Source organism: Homarus americanus, unplaced genomic scaffold, assembly GCF_018991925.1.
Source record: "Homarus americanus isolate GMGI-L3 unplaced genomic scaffold, GMGI_Hamer_2.0 scaffold31037, whole genome shotgun sequence".
Taxonomy (NCBI): domain Eukaryota; kingdom Metazoa; phylum Arthropoda; class Malacostraca; order Decapoda; family Nephropidae; genus Homarus; species Homarus americanus.
Window position 1 is genome coordinate 13507292 of NW_024722227.1, and position 23652 is coordinate 13530943.

General features: G+C 41.0%; 2 protein-coding genes across 2 annotated transcripts in view; one reads left to right on the top strand and one right to left on the bottom strand.

The window, feature by feature from the left end:
- LOC121862391 (serine protease 53-like) overlaps positions 1-1279 on the top strand; it is a 49238-nt gene extending 47959 nt beyond the window's left edge. Inside the window, exon 11 of the mRNA XM_042360657.1 lies at positions 107-1279. Coding sequence (XP_042216591.1) covers positions 107-309 — 203 coding nt within the window. The 3' untranslated portion in view covers positions 310-1279. The remainder of the gene's footprint in view (positions 1-106) is intronic.
- A 681-nt stretch (positions 1280-1960) lies between these two features.
- The window catches only part of LOC121862611, a 37679-nt gene continuing 15987 nt past the window's right edge, over positions 1961-23652 (bottom strand). Inside the window, exons 7-13 of the mRNA XM_042360928.1 lie at positions 17495-18376; positions 16872-17135; positions 9164-9390; positions 8562-8751; positions 7736-7819; positions 6603-6716; positions 1961-2240 (exon numbers count right to left, since the gene is read on the bottom strand). Coding sequence (XP_042216862.1) covers positions 2140-2240; positions 6603-6716; positions 7736-7819; positions 8562-8751; positions 9164-9390; positions 16872-17135; positions 17495-18376 — 1862 coding nt within the window. The 3' untranslated portion in view covers positions 1961-2139. The remainder of the gene's footprint in view (positions 2241-6602; positions 6717-7735; positions 7820-8561; positions 8752-9163; positions 9391-16871; positions 17136-17494; positions 18377-23652) is intronic.

Below are 23652 nucleotides of genomic sequence, written 5' to 3' on the forward strand. Positions count from 1 at the left end.
TTGTTGTATTATGTATCACGTATGACTGGTCTGATTAGCACAAATGCAATATTTAAAATACAGAGATAATCGATGTGTTACGTTGTGTGTTCCTCCCACCCCTCAGGACTATCCATGGTCGCGGGTTCCTCTGGAGGTCCTTACCTGGCGGAGATTAGCAAGGGCGTGGAGGAGGTGTGGGTCCTAGTGGGGATCCTCTCTCAGTTTACCAACGAGACCTCCTGCGACCAGAGCCACACTATCTACACCCAGGTGGCTGACGGCACCAAGTGGGTCAGGAGCTGTGTCTTCGACGGAAAGTGCAACTAATGGGCGTTGAATGTGACTCAAAAGTGGAAGGGGCATGGTGCTCCTGTTCACTTGATTAACACTTTGTTATTCAGTCAGTTTCCTGTAGCTTCCTACAGTAATACAGGTATATGTATACCGTACATTGTATGTAGGCTGCGATTCAAAATGGAAGATATTTATGTGAGACCTTTCAGCGTATTTTAATGTTCTTAGGTTACAAAAGGTCCCTCAGATATTTTGTATATACAGTACACCAGAAAAACAAAAGTAAAACTGATCAAGGTTGGTGTATGGGGAGGCACCCTTCCCGTTCCCGCCTCTCTAAAGAAGTTTGGAATAAGTCTTTTTATTTATGATTTTAAACAGATACACAGACGATACCTGAACCTGAATTATCTTAATGACCACTGGAGGCACTAAAGGAAAAATGCTTTCCAAACTTAAACTAGTTTGTTTATTGGACATCTCAAGCAATCCGCAATTTACTTGTCATTTTTGTAATGATAATGGCGAGGGTTATAAATTGCATGTCTAGTATTGCAGGAATCTCTCCCTGAACCTGATCGGTGTGCACCCGGTTCTGTTTAACAGGCAATTTCGGTTACCAGGGAACGTTTCCTGAATCTGATGAAATTCTCCTTCAGCTGATAACTCCTCGACATTGTGAGTGTAATTGTGCACTGAATTGCGACATATCTTAATACATTTTTTCATCTGCAGAAAAACTCGCTTTATTGTATTGTGGTAAAATTGTGTATAACTGGATTTCTTCATACTTCGTGTCTTCAAAATTGTTTTTTGACTATTTTAATATAAATTGTTTTATAAAGGTATCCTAAAATTGATGCATTGTATCTAAACAGTTGTGAATATGGGTAATCCTATACTCAATGGCGACCATTTTAAATTTTCACTTAAAAATGGGTTTGGCCAAAATCACATGACTTTCTATTGGCCTATTTGGTTTTAATAAACAATCATGGCTGCATGAGTTCACTTTTATTTTACTTAGTTCTGTAATAAGCTTCGTTGCACAGGGTGCTCTTGTGAACTCCAGACATATGATAAACAAGGGTAATAACAGCCACATGACACAAATAATACATCCAGTCGCTTTATTGTGAAGCAAGAGTACACTGTGCCTCAGAGTGACGATCAAGGGACCAGCCCAAGGCTCGTGCTGGAGCGCTCGTGTTGTCACTTGACATAGTGTTTGTACAGTCAGTGTAATAAATCTGTTGGTAAACTTATGCCCATGTTAAATTTAAGTCTGTTCACTTCCAGATTTAACATATATGATAAACCATCAACTTAACGTTCATGTTAAAATCTCGTATATACTGTATATATATATATATATATATATATATATATATATATATATATATATATATATATATATATATATATATATATATATATATATATATATATATATATATATATATATATAACAGTACTGTACATTACTGTATTGGCACTAACACTTCATGAGTACAAAACGATACAGCCACCATACTGAAAACTGAGATAATAGCCTCTTGTGGTACACTGTGTCAAATATTACGTATGACGTGTTTGAAATTAATTTTCAATATTTTTAGTGTTCTCGAAAAATATGAGTGTTTGAATATTAGGATAGTGTGAGGTTAGAGTTAAAATGCATTTCCTTGCAACACCAATTTTAAAGGTCTCTGCAGTTTTTGTCAAGCATAGTCTGTCAGGAGTCAGCTTAAGAGTACAGAAGTAATAAAAAATTACGAAAGAAAAATATTGTAGTATTACCCGAACTTATACTAGGTTTATTACGGCGTAAGATTACTTAATATAGCGTTTTCTGTGATGGTCCTAAGTTGGAGTGAAGAGGGGAGACTCAAGTACATGTATTACTCCATTGGTGGTCGTAATGTCTGCGTAGCTTATGTCCACTCCATTTACAGTTACGTTTTCTGCGAAAGAAAATATTATGTATATTGCAATTTTTTTTAAAAAGTTTCTAAAAATATTGGAGTAGTAACACTTATGTATAATTAACGAATTAGGGAAATAATTATGACGGTGTGCATCACACTGTTCATTTATGTCTAGAACATTCCTAGACTGTACCTGCTAGCATTTGATATTGACGTGTGTATGTGTATGTTTTTTTTTAGGAAGGTGTACATATGTGTGTGTGTGCTTGTCTCTGTACAAACGTATATGTGGTGTTGTATAAAACAAACTAGTTACTATTACAAAATTAAGAGATGTGTTTGACAGCATGACTGTTTGCTTGTGATTTTAGACAGGCATATGTTATGAATCTTGTGTGCACGCGCACGCATGTGTGTGTGTGTGTATGTGTGTGTGGGGGGGGGTAATGCGTCTAGTGTCTCAGCATTATGTTAGTGTTAAGGTGCATGCACTACTTGCTTCCTCTCGCTTTCAAATAGCGTCGCTGGCTAGCCCTCGTGGCGAACAGGGAAACAACTTGCATAAGTCCTCCCCTGCTAGTGCACAGCCTCTTCACCATCAAGACTCCTTCTGTGCCTCCTTGTGGTAACACACGGTAACTGCGTGCCTCGTGGCCCCAGGCTAGACCAGCAGGGGATCTCGAAGCAGCAGTGAGCCCCAAAGGGGCCTGCTGGCATGTGGACACGTCCTGGAGCCTACCAACCACTGACCGCTGCCTTACGAATTAACCTTGGCAGATATAAGACTACGGGGATAATCCCCGAACGAAAAATCTACGGTGGAGCCCCGCATTAGGCAGACATGCTTACATAGCTCCAACAAGCCCCCTACAGCGGTGTACGCAGAAGAGGTGACCACCATGGAAACCCAACGACTACACCGGCGGACGAAAGCAATGCTTGATGGACAGGCTACTACGGCGAAACCCAACAAACTGGGATATTGGCAGTCCATTGCAACTCTCCCTCTCCCAAGTCGTTGCAGCACTTGCACCACTGAATCAGGAAAAGGGAGAGCCATCATCCTGCTCATAAACTTATCATCATCATCATCGAAACCCCTATACCCCTAAAAGTCCTATGGCGACAGACATGTGGCAAGAGGACATTCAGAGATGACTGCCGGGATCTCTGGTCAGAACTCTGCATATGGGCGGCATTAATAATATGGTCGTTTATGCACTGAGATCTAGGCAGCAGTGCAATTCGGTCCTGTCTGTGCGATTGAGGAGCCACTCTGCTCATCCCACATGGGGAGGGGGCTAAACATAGCTTGCGTAAAAAAACAACCTGGCTGGGCAACCACACCCAGTAAGGTCATTTTTATGCGGTCGAAAACACAATCCTAATCACAGATCAAAGCAAAAACAAACTATACAACCTCTTATGGCCGCCGCATGGAATGTCAGGACCCTTCTGGATACTGGCACAAATGAGCGTCCTGAAAGAATAACCGCCCTTGTGACAAAAGAGCTTTCAAAGTATAACATCGACATAGCAGCCATTAGTGAGTCCCGAATCGCAGACGAGGGTCGACTCACAGAACGGGGGTCAGCCTATACCTTCTTCTGGAAGGGTAAGCCTGCTGCGGAGAAAACGCATTTATAGAGTTGGCTTTGTCATCCGCCAATTCATCCTTCATAAGCTAACTAAAATGCCTGTTAGGATCAACAGACACCTCATGACGCTCCAAGTCCCACTGAATCACTTACGTCATGCCTTCTTCAGTGCAGAAGATGACATCAAGGTAGCGTTTTACGCCGACCTTGACAGAGAGCTAACCTCTATCCCCAAAGAAGATAAGTTTGTGCTCCTAGGTCACCCTCAATGCCAGAGTTGGAAGAGATGCTGACATGACTAGGAACCATTGGGAGAAACGCAGTAGGCAAGTGTAATCCCAACGGCCTACTCCTCCTCAGCAAGTGTGCTGAACACAACCTCACTATCACCAATACCTTGTTAAGGCAGGCCGTCAAGTTCACTGGCTCAGATCACTGTGACACTGATTATCGGCTCGTCAGAGTCATACTGTCACTTCACGACTTCCCAAAACATCGAAGGCAACAAGCCTCCAAAAGAGGCTTTAACACTAAGCATCAAGAGGATCCAGCGGTAACACATGCTTTCAGAGAACAGCTCGAACTTGGGCTGATAAGCAACCAGGCAACAAACAACCCAAGTCCCCCGTGTCGAATGGGGTATCCTCGACACTATCATGAGAAAAACCTGCAGAGAGACCTTTGGGCAGATCAAAAAAATACACCAGAACTGGTTTGATGAAAATGACCTGGAAATCAACGTACTCATCGAAGACAAACATGCTGCAGAACACCCTTCAGTCTTGGCCCAGCGTAAACGTCACAATCTAAAGAACGAATGGTTAAAAAAAAAAAGCATGTGAAACGCAAAAACTTGCGAATCAACGCAAGATGAGCAAATTTTTCAATTCCACTAAAACATTTTATGGGCCAATTAATCATGGCACAGCCCTCCCCCCTCCCGCTCATCCAATGGCAAGTCTCTAATTAAACACGAAGAAGGCATCCTTCAGCGCTGGAAAGAGCACTACCATTTGCTGCTCAACTGAAACACCAGTGTAAATGTCCTGACTACCCAGCAGGTCCCTCAGCATCCAGAGCTGACTCATCTCAGCTATCCTCCATCCCTGGATGAGGTAACTTCTGCCATCAAACAGATGAAATATAAGAAAGCCACAGGGCCTGATGGAATCCCAGCCGAGGTGTATAAAACAGGAGAACCTCTGCTTAATTATCAGCTGTCTCCATTCTCTCCTAGAGAATATATAGAAAAGGAGGAAATCCCCCAAGCTTAAAGATGCCTCCATCGTCAATATTTATAAGAACAAGGGAGACCGGTCAGACTGTGGCAACTATCGCGGAATCTCGCTGCTGTCTGTTGCTGGCAAGATTATCGCCCACGTCCTCCCAAAAAGACTTTCTCCCAGAATCTCAATGTGGCTTTAGACCATCACGTGGCACCACTGACATGATTTTTGCTGCCAGCCAGATACAGGAAAAGTGCAGAGAACAGTGTCGTGACCTGTACATGGCTTTCATCGACCTAACCAAGACCTTCGACTCGGTCAACAGGAAAGCCCTCTGGTGGACCCTCAGCCGTTTTGGCTGCCCATTAAAATTCATCGCCATTGTGAGGCAACTCCACGATGGCACGAACGGCAGTGTCCTGTACATTGACACGAAATCTGGGTTCTAACCCCCATCCAAACGGGGGTTAAACAAGGGTGTGTACTGGCACAACTCTCTTTTCCATTTTCTTGGTTGCCTTCCTTACTCATGCCGGCGGGGTGGATATCGAATACTGGATGAAGGGTCTTTTCAACATAAGACGACACCAGGCAGGAACAAAGGTGTCGGCGGCTTCCATTACTGAACTTCAGTATGCAGATGACCACTCACCCTTGTCGCTCACACTGAACTCAACCTACAGGAGATCCTGAATACCTACGCAGATGCGTATGCACATTTCGGCCTTGAGGTCAATGTACTTAAGACTCAGATTATCTTTCAGCCTGCCCCTGGTTCAACCACACCTCCACCATCCATCCAGTTTAATGGTATTACCCTTTATATTGTTACCCACTTTCGGTATCTCGGCTCCCACCTGCCCACCACCGCGGACATCGATGAAGAGATTCAGCATCGGATCAGAAATGCATATCAAGCTTTTGGCAGACTCCGAAACCGTTTCTTCAGCTGTAGGGAGCTGAAATTATCTACAAAGTTACACGTATATCGAACAGGAGGCACCTCAAGGCGCTTGAAAACTTTCACTAACGTAGACTACGTTCCATCCTCTGAGTTCGCTGGGAAAACAAGCGAATAAATGACAGTATTCTTGCTGACACCAAATGTAGGAGCATCGAGGCTACCATTATCCATCAACAACTACGCTGGACTGGTCATGTTACCCACATGGACGACAGTAGACTGCCAAAGCAGCTACTTTACAGTCACCTAATGAATAGTAAACGTAATGCTGGCGGGCAACTGAAAAGGTATAAGGACAAAAACAAACCTGAAAAGGTGCCAAATCGACTCCACACCTTAACACTTGGAGGATCACCACACGAGAAGGTGTCAATACTTTCGAGTTAGCCAGACTGCTTAATGAGGCATACAATCCCAACGCCGGAAAGACGCTTCCGCTGCCCCTCCCGCACTAGATGTAGCCCCCTAGTTGACATCCTTAATAACTCGATTCCGAGTAACAGCAAAGTAGTAGTAGTAGTAGTGTGTGTGTGCGTGTGTGTGTGTGTCTGTGTGTGTAACGAACCTGGAAGGGAAAATAATTATGTGTAAACAAGTGAGAGAGACTCACCTTGACCAGTAAGGACGGTGGTGAGCGTGCTGTTATTAAGTGAGCAGAGCGGCCACATGTTGGAGAAGCCGGCCGTGTACCACCTGCCCTCCACCATATGTGACAACACCCACTCTGAGATATCACATTATACATCAATATATTACGACAGACAGAGACCGGTCATTTGAATAAGTAAGAATTTTAAACAAAGTAATGGAACATAAGTGCAATATTTCTCAGCAGACACATGTAATTCTTAGGATACATTTTACAAAGGGAAGATTCATTTATGATTACATGTATTCAACAACACAAGCTCACTTACCCACATAGCAAGTGTGGAAAGAATAACAATCATTAATGGAAATCGAGTTGATATTGATAAAAACATTCGTTTCTAAACCACATACAGTATTCTGTGCCTTTCAAACAAATGACAACCTTACCTGACCTAACCTAGGTAACCTAACCTACCCTAACATAAACTAACCTACAGTAACCTAACCCATCATTAGCCAATTTATCAAAACTTTCTTTCACAATGAATCTAATTAACCATAAAAATATATATACTTAAAGTGTTATGAAGCAATAATATATCTTTATGTTGTCTGTGGACGGTTGTGTACGTATAGCTGTACTGTACGTCGTAGTATTAATAGTGATAGTCTATTAGAGTTCTTATCACATTAGTCTAATTGTGCATATCTCGGCGAGGATCAGATGGTATCTCAGTACAAATTTTCCGAGAATGATCGTTTGTTACCCTGTTGTTTACCTTCATTAAGTCCTGATTGTATAGAATATAAAGGAGTCTTGCCTGTATTGACCTAATGCAATACTTTTGTATTTTAGTATATGAAGGCAGTGCTATATATATACAGGTATCTGACCACAGTTTTAAAGCACATGTAAGAACAGACATCCTTAGTCAGGTATCAGACAGGATATTTCACTACTATGTCATATACGCCATAACAAAAAGGAGTCTTCCCACAGGACGGAAAACGTATGTTGTCAACAAAGACTAATGTATAACCTCATTCTAGTATTTGTAATCGTCCTTAACAAATTCTTATCATTGAATACGGATAGTGTCCAAATATGATATTATTATAATTGAGTGGGTTCCTTGCCTGAGGTAGACTCACCTCTCATGGCTTGTGGGTTTTGCGGGAGGGTAAGATTGGTGAAGGCGTTGTTGGATGGCACGAACAAGGTGACGGGGCCACTTCCTGCAGAATAGATAAATTTGTCGTCAATGTGACCCTATAATCCAGGAATAAAATTCTAAATTATACTTCATCCGATTTAATCATTTTGAGATGTAATGGAGATTAGTGTTACTGCGCATAGACATGGCACAACGGTAAGCATGTATAAAAGTCATTTGTGCTTAAGACTAACATTGTTATGCAGTTAAAGGCCTCAGCTGTTGAAGTGCGTTAATGCATTTTAACGTCAAACTAGTTTGTGTTATCTTTTTCTTCTTGTGAAGAGGATGTATGTTACAGGACGAAAAAAAAAGAAAAAAAAAGAAAACTTTTAACACATTAGTTTACCAGTGTGTGTATGAACACAGTGTGAGGCGTCTGGAGTATGGGTCAGAGTGTACACATCTGTCACTGTTAAATGACAATTTTACCATGAATAGCTTGACAAGATAATTTCACGATTCTATTTTTACTGCCTTGGAGATCATAAGAAGACAACTCTCATACTTGAGCTGAGAAGTTGACATAAGTGAAATTTTGACAGAATGAAAGGGTAGGAATGAGAGTGAAAGAGAAAGAGAGAGTAGGGATAAACGAATAAGGGTAAATGGGAATGAGAGCGAAGAGAAACGAAAAAGGAGAGAGCGGGGTGAGAGAATAAGAGGAGATTAGAAGGCAATGGATAATAGAGGGAGGTGGAACGATCGAGTCAAGGAAATTGAGGACAACTAAAATATTGAAAAGTGTGTAGATGTAAACAGACCTGAGAGAGAATGGAGGAGGGGAGTGTCGTTGGTAATGAGGTTGGTGAAGGAGGTGAGGGCGGGGGAGAGGGCCAGGGTGGTGTGCAGGTCACCGTAAGGGGCGTACAGCACGCGATCCACCACGTGCACCACGCCGTTAGTAGCCTCCTCGTCCAGATCGGTGATGACGCTGCCTCCTGCCACCCATCGCTAACACGGCACAAACACACCAATGAATACAAATAACATAGACAATAATTTTGTCACCAACACAAAAACATCAGCAATTTATCACTCATAATACAAACATATCCTTGTTACAGCCACTTCATTACACTCTGACACAGGTGCCCTGGCTTATTGTACAGTACAGTTACGGACATGCGTACCTACACCCCCTGTGGTAAACCGTGTCTCCAAACGGCATTGTCACAGTAGTAGTATGACTATTTATAAATGAAAGGGTATTGGTCGTGTAACGACAGACGTGGTTGGTGGATAGGTTTGCTATTGGTCATATACCTGTAGGTTGGCCGTTTGGAGACACAGGATACCACGGGAGGTGTAGGGGCACATTTCCACAACTGTACAGTACCAGGCAGGTCACGAGTCAGGCACTCACCGCTACTGGGCCCTCTGTGTAGTAGTTAAGGACTAGGGTGTGGCCGGCGTGCAGTGTGGGCAGCTGGACGCCAGGGCTGAAGGAGCCACTGCTGGTGAACTTGCCCGGAGCCAGGTGGTAAGAAACCAGCCGTCTCAAGAACCGCGTGTTGGACACTATCTGCTGGAGGGAGTAGCCGGGTATGGCGTTGATTGCCTCGTCGCTCGGGGCGAACACTGTCCAAGGTCCTGCAGGAAGAAGGAAAATTCGGCCTTGATCCCGGATTTTAGGAAGGCTAATTACGGTAGCTTAAGGAGAGACCTAAGGGATGACCCTATGGTCAAAAGATTAATCCCCCCCACACCTCCGGAAACTGTCAACTTAGGACGGGAGAACCCCGAATTTAATTTAGCAGCTACTTATGAACAATTTATTGCGACAATCCATAATGCTCAAAATAAACACATCCCTAAAAGAAAATTCAGATCGATACGGAACCAACCAAAATGGATGAATAATAGACTCTTAGATCTTCTAGGGAAAAAGAAAGGAGTATATAGAAAAGTTAAGAAAGGCGAAAATCACTTACTTGGTTACTATCAGAACCTAACAAGACAGGTAAAAACAGAAATTAGGAAAGCAAAGAGAAATTATGAAATTAAGGTAGCAAATGAATCGAAAAATAACCCCAAAGCTTTTTATCAACTGTATAAATCAAAGGTTAGAGATACAATAGGTCCCCTTAAAACTACGACAGGAGAAATGACTGATGATGAGTTAGAAATGTGTAGTACGTTAAATAGTCATTTTCGCTCCGTATTCACAAATGAAAACCAAGCACAGTTTCCAGAAGTTCATAAGGTATATAACGACAGTATAGAAAATATGTTGATGAATATCAATATTACTAGTCACGATGTGCTTAAAGTAATTAACAAACTGAAGCCTCATAAATCGCCTGGTCCAGACGAGGTATATGCTAGAATATTAAAAGAATGTAGAGATGAGTTGAGTAATCCATTACCAGTTTTATTTAATAAGTCATTAGAATTGGGCCTAGTGCCAGAAGCTTGGAAACTTGCAAATGTAGTTCCGATTTTCAAAAAAGGTGATAACTCAATTGCATCAAATTACCGTCCCATTAGTCTCACGTCAATAGTTGCTAGAGTCAATTATTGCTACAAAAATCAGAAGCCACCTTGAAACATTCAACTTAATTCATTCTTCTCAACACGGGTTCACCCAGGGACGTTCTTGTCTCACAAATTTGCTTAGCTTTTTCTCAGAAGTATATGAAGCGGTAGATAATGATAAGTCATATGATATAATTTATTTAGATTTCAGTAAAGCATTCGATAGAGTCCCTCATGAGAGATTAATAAGGAAGGTAGAAGCACATGGAATAGGTGGATCATTATTAAAATGGATTAGGTCATGGTTAACTGGTAGGAAACAAAGAGTCAGCATAAATGGATTTAAGTCAGACTGGGGTGCGGTCAAAAGCGGAGTTCCCCAGGGATCTGTATTAGGCCCTCTGCTGTTTGTTATATTCATTAATGATCTTGATTTAGGTATAACTAGTAGGATTAGTAAATTTGCAGATGATACCAAAATGGGGAGAGTGATAAATTCAGACAGTGACTTTGAACACCTTCAAAAAGATCAAGATACCTTACATGAGTGGTCAGTAGACTGGCAAATGAATTTTAATACTGATAAATGCAAGGTACTACAGATAGGGAAGACGAATACAAACGTTAAGTATAAACTAGGTAACACGGAAATAGAAAACTCAGATTGTGAAAAAGATCTAGGTGTATTTGTTAGCAATGACTTGAAACCTAGAAAACAATGTATTAGCGTTCGCAACAAGGCAAACAGGATTCTTGGGTTCATATCTAGGAGTGTGAGTAACAGAACTGCTGACGTTATCTTGAAACTTTACCTAGCATTAGTGAGGCCACACATGGATTATGCGGTTCAATTCTGGTGTCCTTATTATAGAATGGACATAGATTCTTTGGAGAGAGTACAAAGAAGAATGACAAAAATGATCCATAATATTAGAAACCTTCCATATGAAGACTGAAAAGCTTAGGCTTGCATTCATTAGAGAGGCGTAGAGTTAGGGGAGATATGATAGAGGTGTTCAAGTGGGTAAGTGGGATTAACAAGGGTAAAATGGAAGATGTTCTGAAGCTCAGTAATAACGAAATAACTTGAACAAATGGCTTTAAATTAGATAAATTCCGATTCAGAAAGGATATAGGCAAGCACTGGTTTGGTAATAGAGTTGTGGATATGTGGAATAGGCTACCGAGTGCTATAGTAGGATCGGGGACGCTAGGGAGCTTCAAGACGAAGTTGGATAGGCACATGGAAGTGCTGGGATGGGTGTGAAAGGGATCTGCCCTGTATGGGCCAGTCGGCTTCCTGCAGTATCCCACTTTCTTATGTTCTTATGTTCTTATGACCCATTCAACACGGTACTCCTGTATGTGATGAAAGCTACACTATACATTGTGTGACTAATCTTATCCAGGGACAGGCCCTAATAAATGAAAAAAACATCGCTAATCTGAGGAGCATCCCTCGGACACTATAAATGGGAATATCTGAATGTTGTGTAAGAAATTTATAATATAATAAATAAATGTGGTTGACATTATCTTGCAGAACAGACATTAGTTGTTTGGTCCGCTAGCCCTGTTGATAATCACTGGCTGCATTCATACCCACATTTTAATGACATTAAACTTGGTACACTAAAAATAAAATTCACAAATAGTTTTCGATTAGAGCTTAAATCATGTTATCGCCTGAAGAAAAAATAGTAATTGAAGATTTTAGTGATATATTTCGATAAAATGCCTAAAGTTCATTCTGGAATTTGAGTGACTAAAATTAAGGAATAATTATAAGCTACTGAAAAACTTAAATACTGTAGTTTTGATGATTGCCATATCACATTAGGGTGTCATACGAAGGCGAATTTTTGTTTTTCGAGTTTGATAAATCGGCCCATGGTATTAATGATGTAGTTCTATGTGCAGAATCATGTGATATCTTCAGATTTGAAAAGTTTTCATTTTTTGCTTGGTAAATTTTAACTTGAAATCTTATGAAAATTCAGTATTCCCACCCTTTCACCAACACCACTAAATAGCTTATTTAAAGTAAAGTAAATGTATCAGGTTAATTTATTAGGATGAAAATGATCCAGAATAGTGAAACGAATGATCTTGACACATTTATTAAATTTAATATTCCTTTAGAAAACAAAATCATCAAATACAAAAACCGGTTTTACTACTACGACCCGGTGTTGCCGCACACCATAGAGAACATGTCTTTCTTGCTTCTGTTTCTACTCATCACCTCCCTGCTGACCACCTGAGCTCGGATGTAGCCTTCCCTCCTCTCCTGGCTGTGCACGTGACTGCTGGCCTCGCTCACTTGCTGTACACAACGCTCTATACTCTGGGTGTGCGAGGGCCAGGCAGGGACATGCATGGGGTTGTCCAGGAAAGCTCTGACTTGAACATTGGTGAGGCTGCAGGTAAGAGAAGGCTCACTGCCAGCCTGGATGTTATCCAGATCTATGAGATCAGTGAGGGTCTTGGCACCTAGATTGACTTCAGGAGTCTTCCTGACCCTGAAGGAATCGTCACCAACTGATTCGTCATGCTTAGATCCTCTCATAAGTCTCATATCCAAGATCTTTTTGACTGCCACTCTTCTCTCCTCCTCATCCTTACTGCAGAGCATTTGTCTGCAGAACTGCACTCGGGATATGAGCATGCACCAGGAAGATCTCCTCACAGTCCTGCTCCACAATCTGAACAACCTTCTGGCTGACTCCTCAGGAGCTCAAAGCTGGAAAGAGAACATGCACCTCCAGACCTTCAGAGGTGTTGAGCTTGACCTTGGTGTTGAACCAATTTGGCAAGTAGACACTCACGATGAATTGGACAATAAGTCTCAGGTTGTGAAGCTGGTTCCTTTCAGTTTATGATGGGCGACCCAAATTCTACTGGAACCTGAGAGCCGTTGTGAGCCACCTAGAATGTGAGACTGGACCTATCTGCAGGTAAGCAAGTCTATCAGGCACTGACCCGGATTTGATGGCACTGCAAATCATGTAACCATAGTACTGGTCAGTACTCAGGTCGTCAATGACTTGGTATGTGCAAGCTCAACGAGTGGAGGGCCAACTGTGATTTTTCAAAGCTCGGATTTATTTCTAACTCAGTGGCAGAGTCCAGCATCTTGCCAAGAGGACCAGACCATCTGTTGTTTGAAAGAGTCTTGCCAGCCAGCTCCTGGATCAGATGTCTGAGTGGCAACTCGTTAGTGTGGAGGTCACAAACAATCCAGACCAGGTTCCTCCCAATCTTCCGCTCTATCCACTGTATGACCCCCCCCTTGCCACCCTGTGTTCGTGTTGGTGCTGTCCTCCATGGGGTCTGGTCCGTTCTCTCTGAGCCAGTTCACAATGTTATCTGCCACTATCTCAGCTGGTTCCCTGATGTCATCTTTCTCTCTAGGTGAAATGCCACAAATACTTCCCTCTGGTTCACTGCAGCAGGAGTAATTCACTCCTTCACCATGGCAGGGGAACAGCAGCTCAGAATCCTCCAACTTTCATAGAACACTTTGAGTGTCATCCCTTCTCCATCAAGAACAAACAATTGATTCCATTTTTCTCTCTTATCCCCTTATCAAACTCCTCTTCTAGAGTTACTGACAAGTTTCTCTAAGGACTCTCCTTACTTTGTTATGATCTATCACCAGGTGAACATCATCAGGTGTTATCAAACCACCGTCAATGCAGGCAGCTGTTGCTATCTCTGCAGTTTCTCTGAGACCAGTGTGGTGTCGCATGCTGGCCAGAGCTATGCTCGGGATATCTTTCCTATTTCGAATCTTATGCCTGGAAGGTTTGGGATCATTATTTTCTGGGTTAGGGACAAAGTCACCATTCTCCTGGTCAGCACTCGGATCAGCCATGGGGAAGTCATTAAACTCTGAATCAGCTTGACTCCAATCATCGGCCGTTTTTACCTCACCCTGGGCCTTCTCAAGTCTCTTTTCCTCGGCAACTCTTCTCCTCTTCTGTCTCTCTGTGGCAGCCTCCTGTCTCTTGGACTCCGGAATATCTTGGCTAGAAATCATGAGAGCCCCTGTACTGCCAGTCTTCTCTCTCTGTGCTTTGACAAATGCCAGTTCGATCACAGGAATCTTCAGTTCACGCTTGCAAATATAGGAGATGTGGGCCTCGGATTTACAGTCACGATCGCATCCAAACTCAGGACTGAAGAACAATTGGGCACTTGCAAGTAATTATGTCAAATAACTGGTCCAGTTGTAGCAAAGCTAATGTCCTTAACTGCAAGGATTTTCCTCTCCCCAGAGATATCTCTTGCCTTTTCCCAACTGGCTAGCAGTCTCACTAATCTTCTTCTGACTTGTTATGACTGGAGGCTTGAACTGAGCGTTAGCCAGGTGTACTGTGCCAAGACAGCTTTGGTCATATCACTAGCAATGTCTTTGTTTGTGTAAGTTCTTTGGTTCCTTTTCACTGATTTGCCCGATTAAAACACCGTATCTCAAGCATCTCAATGTCGGCAACTCCAGCTTCAGGGAGCTCTCTCCCAGACCCAAGATAGTGACTGAGATGGCTGGATTTTTTGGTTCCTCGTCCTGACACAAGCAGCCATCGCAAATAGTATCAACTTATAAAATGCATCAGAATCTGAAACAGAAAAAAATGTTATTAACGTTGGGTTGTTAAGAATGAAGTCAGAAAGCAATGTTGCTATTTAATTGTAATGCACTAATGCAGCTGTACGTTAGATTTTCGATAAATTTCACGCTAAAATTTACCTAGCAAAAGGTTGCAAAATATTGAAACTGAAATTATTTTCTGTTTATATACACTAAAATCTACCAAAAAAGTGATGGGCCATTAGTTTTAGCTGATCTTCCCTCCTATGACACACCCTAATATCACATGGTGAAGAAGTGGCATATATTTACATTGTTCAGCTAGCGTTAACTTAAAGTGACGTCTCTGCCTTACTGTAGGCCATTATTTACAGCCGCCATGAAGGCGCAGGTTTATCACTACAACATATTTATCAAGAAAGTTGGTAACGAAATACTTTTAATTGCATTAACGATAATCACATTTCCGAATGCCTCCAAAGAATTAGACTGCCTTTTGCGAGCTTGTTCACACTTTTAACAATGGCCATGTCTGATTTCATACTGTTGTCAGTGCAGGGTGACATCTCGTTGTCCTACTTATTACTATACCCGAAATATGAAGTAAATCCTTTCAACTCATTACTAACCAATCCTTCACTTCCTTCCCCTCTCTGCTTCGTGTCTGACAGTCTCTCTCTTCCTTTTCTCTTTTCTATGATGGTGAGAAGAATTATGTACTTTAGATTATGTGTGTTTTTGACTTACAGTAAATGTGTCAAGATGTCATTCTACCGGAAAGAAAAATCTAAAGTAGCTAGCAATGAAATTACCATTATGTTCTGAAACCTAAATATATATATATATATATATATATATATATATATATATATATATATATATATATATATATATATATAGATACCTGTATATATGAAATCACTGTGGGCGCGCATGATCCAGGTATATGCTGATAACCACAAGGAAAGAAGAAAACACGAAGTTCCCAAGCGCTTTCGTGTAATTCACATCTTCAGGGGTGAGTACAGACTGAGGAGAAGTACAAAACAAGGTATATATATATATATATATATATATATATACAGAGGAGGGTGAGACCTGACCTGACTACCGACTGCTGCTGTGCTTTTTGAAGATTAGTAGGGTCATTACCTAATACCTGACCAATGTGGACTTGATCTCACCCTCCTCTGTATATATATATATACCTTGTTTTGTATTTCTGCTTAGTCTGTACTCACCCCTGAAGATGTGAATTACACGAAAGCGCTTGGGAACTTCGTGTTTTCTTCTTTCCTTGTGGTTATCAGCATATATATATATATATATATATATATATATATATATATATATATATATATATATATATATATATATATATATATATATATATGTAGATCCTAATGAAAACGTGGATAAGATAAATCTTGATAAAATCACCAGGAAAAAGGGAAAACGGGCACTTTAAACAAATAACATTCAAGACATCTTCAGAGGCAAGTGAAGAGTAATGTTGAATGAAGACAACTAGAATATATATATATATATATATATATATATATATATATATATATATATATATATATATATATATATAAATAAATCACTGTAGGTGCGCGTGATCTAGAGTATATGCTGATAACCACAAGGAAAGAAAACACCCAAGTTCCCAAGCGCTTTCGTGTAATTCACATCTTCAGGGGTGAGTACAGACACACACACACATATATATATATATATATATATATATATATATATATATATATATATATATATATATATATATATATATATATATATATATATATATATATATATAATAATAATAATGTATATTATTGTGCTGTGTGATTCCATTTACAGAAATTAATGCTTCCTCAGGTTAGGTTAGGTTAGGTTAGGTTAGGTGAGATAAGGTTCTGTTAGGTTAGAGTATGTAAGTAGTTGTCTCCGTTTATGGGAATTTGATCGTCTTACATAAGATCACCTTAAGCGAGCTTACCATCAAGGCTCAGAGTGAGTGTCAGCCCGGCACGGTTTATCAGTTCCGTGAATCTGGTGAGGTTTAACCTTTCCAAGAGTGAGAGGACGTCCAGCTGGGACCTCTCCTCGTTCGTCAAGGCTCCTGGGCGGGACCACACCACAACGCTCTCAGGAACTACGGGAACTAAGGGAACTTGAACTCTGGAGACGATGGGACTGACTGCTTGATCCTCAGAAAAAGCCTGTGGGTCGATGACAGTGTTTGGTCTTCCGAAAGGAGATCCTGAAAATGTTTCTTGAGCATCATTGAAGTACCCTGAAATACCTTGGTTATGTAAATACTCAGAATTTTGTAGCATCTCACAGATTCATATCAGTCTCATGAAATGCTCAACTAATTATTTCAGATCAGAATAAGCATTATATGTATATATATATATATATATATATATATATATATATATATATATATATATATATATATATATATATATATATATATATATATATATATATATATATATATATATATATATATATATATACACACATATATATATATATATATATATATATATATATATATATATATATATATATATAACTAAAAGCTGTAGTATGTCTGTACCAGTGTGTGAATACCTTGGGTGTCGACGCTGGTTCTGTTTTCATTGGCTGGACTAGTAGCCCTAGGGCAGTCAGCATCTGAGCAGTTTCGACTGTTTTCTTGCGGTAGATGAGGTTGTGGAGAGACAACATTGGCTACATAAACACTATTTCCCTCTTCATTAATAGTTTGATAAGTATTTTTTATCTGCGGTGATGTAAGTGTACTTATGAAATCTCCCGTCGTTCTGGTGCCATAATTGCCAAATCGGGAAAAGTCATCAACGAATGGCGTGTGGGTGTTGTATCTTGGCTGTTCCTTGTAAGTTTCATCCGAGGTTTCCAAGAAGCTGAAGTTATCTGGCATTGAAGATTCATTGTCCTGACTCTCTGGACTCTGCTGAGAATCTGTTCCTTCTGTTTGTTGACGATTCAGAAAACGTGGAGTTTGTACAGATTCCGGATTAAGGTTAGGGTCTGTGGAGGACTGATAACTGTAAGTGTAAATGTTATTCTCAGTTGGAGGAACACGATCGATAGTAAAACGTGCAATATATTCCTGGAAGGTTGGAACCCGTGCATGTTGTGAATCTGGACCACTTGAGGTCTGTTGTGGAGTGTCTTTGCCAGAGTGCTCATCAGAAACTGTTCCAATTTTTGGAATGAAGTCAAGAAAAGGGTCACGATCAGGTGTTTCATAGAGTCCACTGATGGGAGGAACATCTGGTATAATGTCTCCACCGAACGTGAAACTTTGATATATGGGAGATTCGGTCTGACTCAGCAAAGGGTTTGGGATGGTGGTGGGGTCACTGCCGAGGTCTGACTCTGGTATGAGGTCTGCTGCCAAGTGTACAACACCGTTGGTGGCTGTCAAGTTGTTGGAGCGCAGCGGTACACCGTTGACTGAGACTGTACCTGTAGGAAACACCAGAGTTAGCCTTCAAGCATGGAAGTACTTAAGAAATAGGTATTCATTCTATTAATGCATATCTTACTATAAAGAGAATTTTTCACAACTAAAGTGGCAGGAAAGTTTTATTTACAGAAAACTAAATGTGATAGAACTAGATGCTTCTGGTGTTTGTTTACTATGCATAACTGCAGTTTTGAAGACAGAACGGAAATTTGGCATGAAGATACTCATGCACTCCAGAAAGGACTCGAAAGTGGAATTTTTGGGAGTCAATACAGTGTGATAACAGTTCCCACAACGTCAACATCTCTTACCGACCTGCCAGACGTAGGAACACCACACTCGCATAACTTATGTAATTAAATTATTTGAGTACCCTCATATCCAACCCAATGCTTTGCAAACCCCATAATAAATTAAAACATTCATAACCTAACCGAAACACCATTAAAGCAGGAGAATAACTCGACATATGATAGAAAACGGAGAAACAAATTTAGAAGTTATTGTACAGAAAACCTAACATGGACGGATCTACACAGGCTACCGCAATATCAGAGTGGAGTTGAGAGCCACCTGCGCCGTGCCAGCTACTAGGCTGCCATCTACAGGGGTCTAGAAGGCTGTCTAGAGGTGCCATCTCCACAGGGTGTGGTGTCCCCTGCACCCAAGTCAGTCTTGGACTGTGTCAGCTGCAGGTATCAGAGATGTGCTGAGAGGAGGTGCTCCAGCAATCAGAAAGGCCTCAACTGCACTGGGGCATGCAAGTGCAACCATGAGAATTATGAACTCAAAGGCCACTGCCACCAATTTAGCAGCAGACCCCCTAAAGTTAGAAGACGAATCAGATTATGAGTAGGACATGATACTGTGACCGCTAACTTTTGCTACAGATTCATCGACTGCCTCTGTATTGCTCTTTCATCACTGTTCTACATGTTGACTAAAAATCTACATTTTATGTATCCCCCTTTATTTAATACTTAATATGTTGCCAAAAATGCAATGATGTGAAGCAAGCAATTATTCTCATGGTATAAATAAATGTCCTGTGTTAAGAAACAAACTACAAACACTTTTGATCTGGGCGTAATTCAAATCTTTCCAGCAAAATCCAAAAACGCCGTTTTTCGTCAGGTCGCTACAAATCGCCGAGTACTGATATAAGAAATGGCCCGCAAAGGGTCTTTTGGACACTTTCTGGAAGGATAGTGTATTGAAATCAGAAGTTAATAAATCATATAACAAAATCATCCCCACGATTAATACACCCAAGTAGCGTCACGAAGGTGGAATTTTGGGGGCTTTTGGAAATATCCCCGAAAATGCTCATAAACATCAAGATTGGAGTCGGCCTTACAGAGAGCGACCCCTACCTAGAAGTGAGCCCCCTGTGTATGATCACAGTTTTTAACATGGAAAAAACCCGGGCATCGTCGGGTACCCTAGCGAGTATTTATAGGTAATAGCTATTGTTTTATAGATAGAGTTCATTACAGGATTTCTTGATGCCAGAAATAGTTATTCCTTAAACTTGTTTCAGCTGTAAGTTTTCTTCATAAGTCGAAACTGCCTCCAAGAGTAAGAGCTCTGCTCCCGGGGATAATTATCAGATATGGCTAGTGCTACTGGTGAACGGGGTTACGCCCTTCTGTGGGCAGAGTTACAGAAATCCAAGGAAAAAACCCTGAAATTAGAGTTAGAAAACTTGAAATTAAAGAAAGAGATAGCAACGCTGAAGGAAGAAACGGGACAAGGAAAGCCGGTGAATGACAATAACTCTGGGGAATGGAAGGTTGTGAGGAGAAGGACGACCAAACTGGTGGTGAAGAAAAACACCAAGGCTACGACAACAACAGCTAAGTGTACCAACTCGTTCAGTCCCTTGATAGACGAAATGGACGTTAGTACAGTCAGGGACAGGGCTGACAAGGAAGGTATAAAAACTTTAATTGTTGGTGACTCACAGGTAAGGTACCTGGACAGAGCCTTTTGTGGTAAAAATAAAAATAGGATGAGGGTGTGTTTGCCAGGGGCTGGGGTGGGGGATATAGTTGACAGGATGGACAATATGTTGTCTGGTAATGGGAACAAACCCATTATCTGCCTCAGTGCAGGAGGTAGTAATATTGGCCGGTGTAGGATTGAGGAGCTTCTTGATAAGTTCAAGACAGCTATAGATTGTATTCTGACTAAGGGAGGGATCCCTATCATATGTGGTGTCCTGCATAGAAGGAGAGTTAGCAATGAATGGTTGTCAAGGGCAGTTGGTGTCAACGGCCGTCTTGACGTATATTGCAAGTCAATATCAGTCCCATTCATTGACAACTGTGACAACTTCTACGGCAGAAGGGACCTTTATGCTAGGGATGGGGTACACCTGTCTCGGGAGGGGGTGGCAACCCTGGCTGGGTCACTAGAGGGGGCAGTTCAAAAGATATCGAAGTCTTTAAACGGCTAGGGGAGCATAAGAGCACGGGGGTGGAGGAGACTGCAGTGGTAGCGGGTAAACCAAGTGAAAGATTACAGGGAAATAGTGTTAGGAATGATGACAAAACTAAATTAGACAGGGAATTTAAACCTAAACGCGGTAAAGGGAGGACTCAGAACACGACTAACTTAAATGTCTACTACGGGAACAGTAGAAGCATGAGAAACAAAATGGATGATATTAGGGCCTTGGTATGTACCAAAATCGATATAATAACATTCACTTAAACATGGATCAACCTAGACTCAAGTGAGTTACCTGTCGAATACCAAATTGCGGATTACAAATTGATCCATACTGATAGGCCGTCCAGGAAAGGAGGCGGAGTCGCCATCTATGTCAGGGATAATCTGAAGTGCGAAATAAATAAGGAAATAAAAACTGAGCGGAATACAGAAACAATTTGGATAGAATTTATCGACGGTAGGGAAAAATTAATCAGAGGAGTAATATATAGACCTCCCAATCTTGATAGAGTTAATGAGCGACTTATCTGGGATGAAATGCGCAGGGCTTCCTTACACAACAAAGTCTGTATAGTAGGCGATTTTAACCTTGGCCAAATAGATTGAACTGACCTTAGGGGTAACTCAATATCAGAGGATTTCCTCAAAACGATCCAGGACTGTTTCCTAAGTCAACATATAACTGAACCCACCCGGGGTAATAATATACTCGATTAAGTTCTGTCGAACAGAGAAAACCTCATTAGTAATGTCGAGGTAGGGAACGAACTTGCAAACAGCGATCACAAAGAAATTAGATTCCAGTTAGATTTTCAGGTCAGACGTAAAGGGAATTCCATTAAAGTCCCAGATTTCAGAAGGGCAAACTTTGATAGTTTAAAGAAGCAGCTGAGAGAAGGGGTATCACGCTTGGATGAGAACCAAGATGACACCGACCTGATAACGAGATCTGAGATTGCCGAGTTCCACGACAAATTAAATAACGAGTTACTTAATGCCCAAAGGCAGAACATACCATACAAAAAACTCAGATCAGACAACAATGACCCTAAATGGATAAATAATTATTTAAAGAACATTATTGGCCAAAGGAAGGCTATAGGTAGAAGGATAAAGCGTGGCGAATTTTATGTCCGGGAGTATTATAAGGTATTGGCCGGTAGGGTTAAGACCGAGATAAGAAAAGCCAAGAGGAACTATGAACTGAAGGTAGCAGGGAAGGCGAAAACAAACCCCAAAGGATTCTACCAAATGTATCAAACTAAAACACGAGATAAGATTGGACCAATACGTTCAGATACCGGCGAGCTAACTGATAACGACGGAGAAATGAGCAATAATCTGAATAAATATTTTTCAACAGTTTTCACCGCCGAAAATTTAAACATGATACCCGAGGCACTGACTCTATTCAGAGATAGTGAAGAAAACAAATTAAGCGAGATAGTAGTGACTAGTAACGATGTTAATAAGCAAATGGACAAACTGAAGCCTAATAAGTCACCTGGTCCCGATGAGATATTTGCCAGAGTATTAAAGGAATGTAAGGATGAGCTTAGTATGCCCTTAGCAAAGTTGTTTAACATGTCATTAAGAACAGGTGTCGTGCCAGAATCCTGGAGGATAGCGAATGTAATACTGATTTTCAAGAAGGGGGATAGATCACTATCCTCTAACTACCGCCATATCAGTGTAACATCAATAGAAGGTAAATTACTAGAATCAATTATTTCAAACTCTATTCGAAACCACCTGGAGAAGCACAAGTTGATCAATGATTCCCAACATGGCTATACAAGCGGGCGTTCATGTCTAACTAATCTATTAACATTCTTTTCATCAGTTTTCGAATCGGTGGACGAGGGGCACAATTATGATGTGGTATATCTCGACTTTCGCAAAGCCTTCGACAGAGTCCCCCACGAAAGACTAATTAGAAAGGTAGAAGCGCATGGCATCAAAGGTAATATCCTTAAATGGATTAGGGCGTGGTTACGGGACAGGAAACAGCAAGTGAGCATAAACGGCACTAAATCGCATTGGAGCAACGTCACTAGTGGAGTTCCCCAAGGCTCAGTACTTGGACCATTATTATTTATTATATACATAAACGACATAGATATCGGCATAGACAGCAGCATAAGTAAATTTGCTGATGACACTAAAATAGGATGTGTAATTAAATCTGACGAGGACTCTGCAAAACTACAGGAAGATCTAAACAAATTTTTCGAATGGTCGGAAAAATGGCAGATGAAATTCAACATGGACAAATATAAAGTACTCAGTATAGGAGATGTAAACAGGGAAACCAGTTACCAGATGAACAACGATGCCATTGTGGAATCCAACTGCAAGAGAGATTTAGGAGTAATGATAAGTAGGAATCTTAAGCCAAGTAAACAATGTGTTTTTGCTCGTAACAAGGCTAATAAAGTACTTGGGTTCATACAAAGGAGTGTTAGTTACAAGAAAAGCGAGGTCATCTTAAAATTATATCTAGCGCTTGTGAGACCTCACCTGGATTACGCAGCTCAGTTCTGGTCACTGTATTACAGAATGGATATAGAATCATTGGAAAGAATCCAGAGGAGAATGACAAGACTAATCCCGGGCATTAAGAACCTTGAATACAGAGACAGGTTAAAGCATCTTAATTTGCACTCCCTCGAGAGACGTAGAGTGAGGGGCGACATGATAGAGGTGTATAAATGGAAGTCAGGGCTAAACAAAGGGGACATTACAAAGATACTCAAACTATCCAACCAGGAGCGAACTCGTAACAATGGTTTTAAATTAGACAAATTTAGATTTCGGCGTG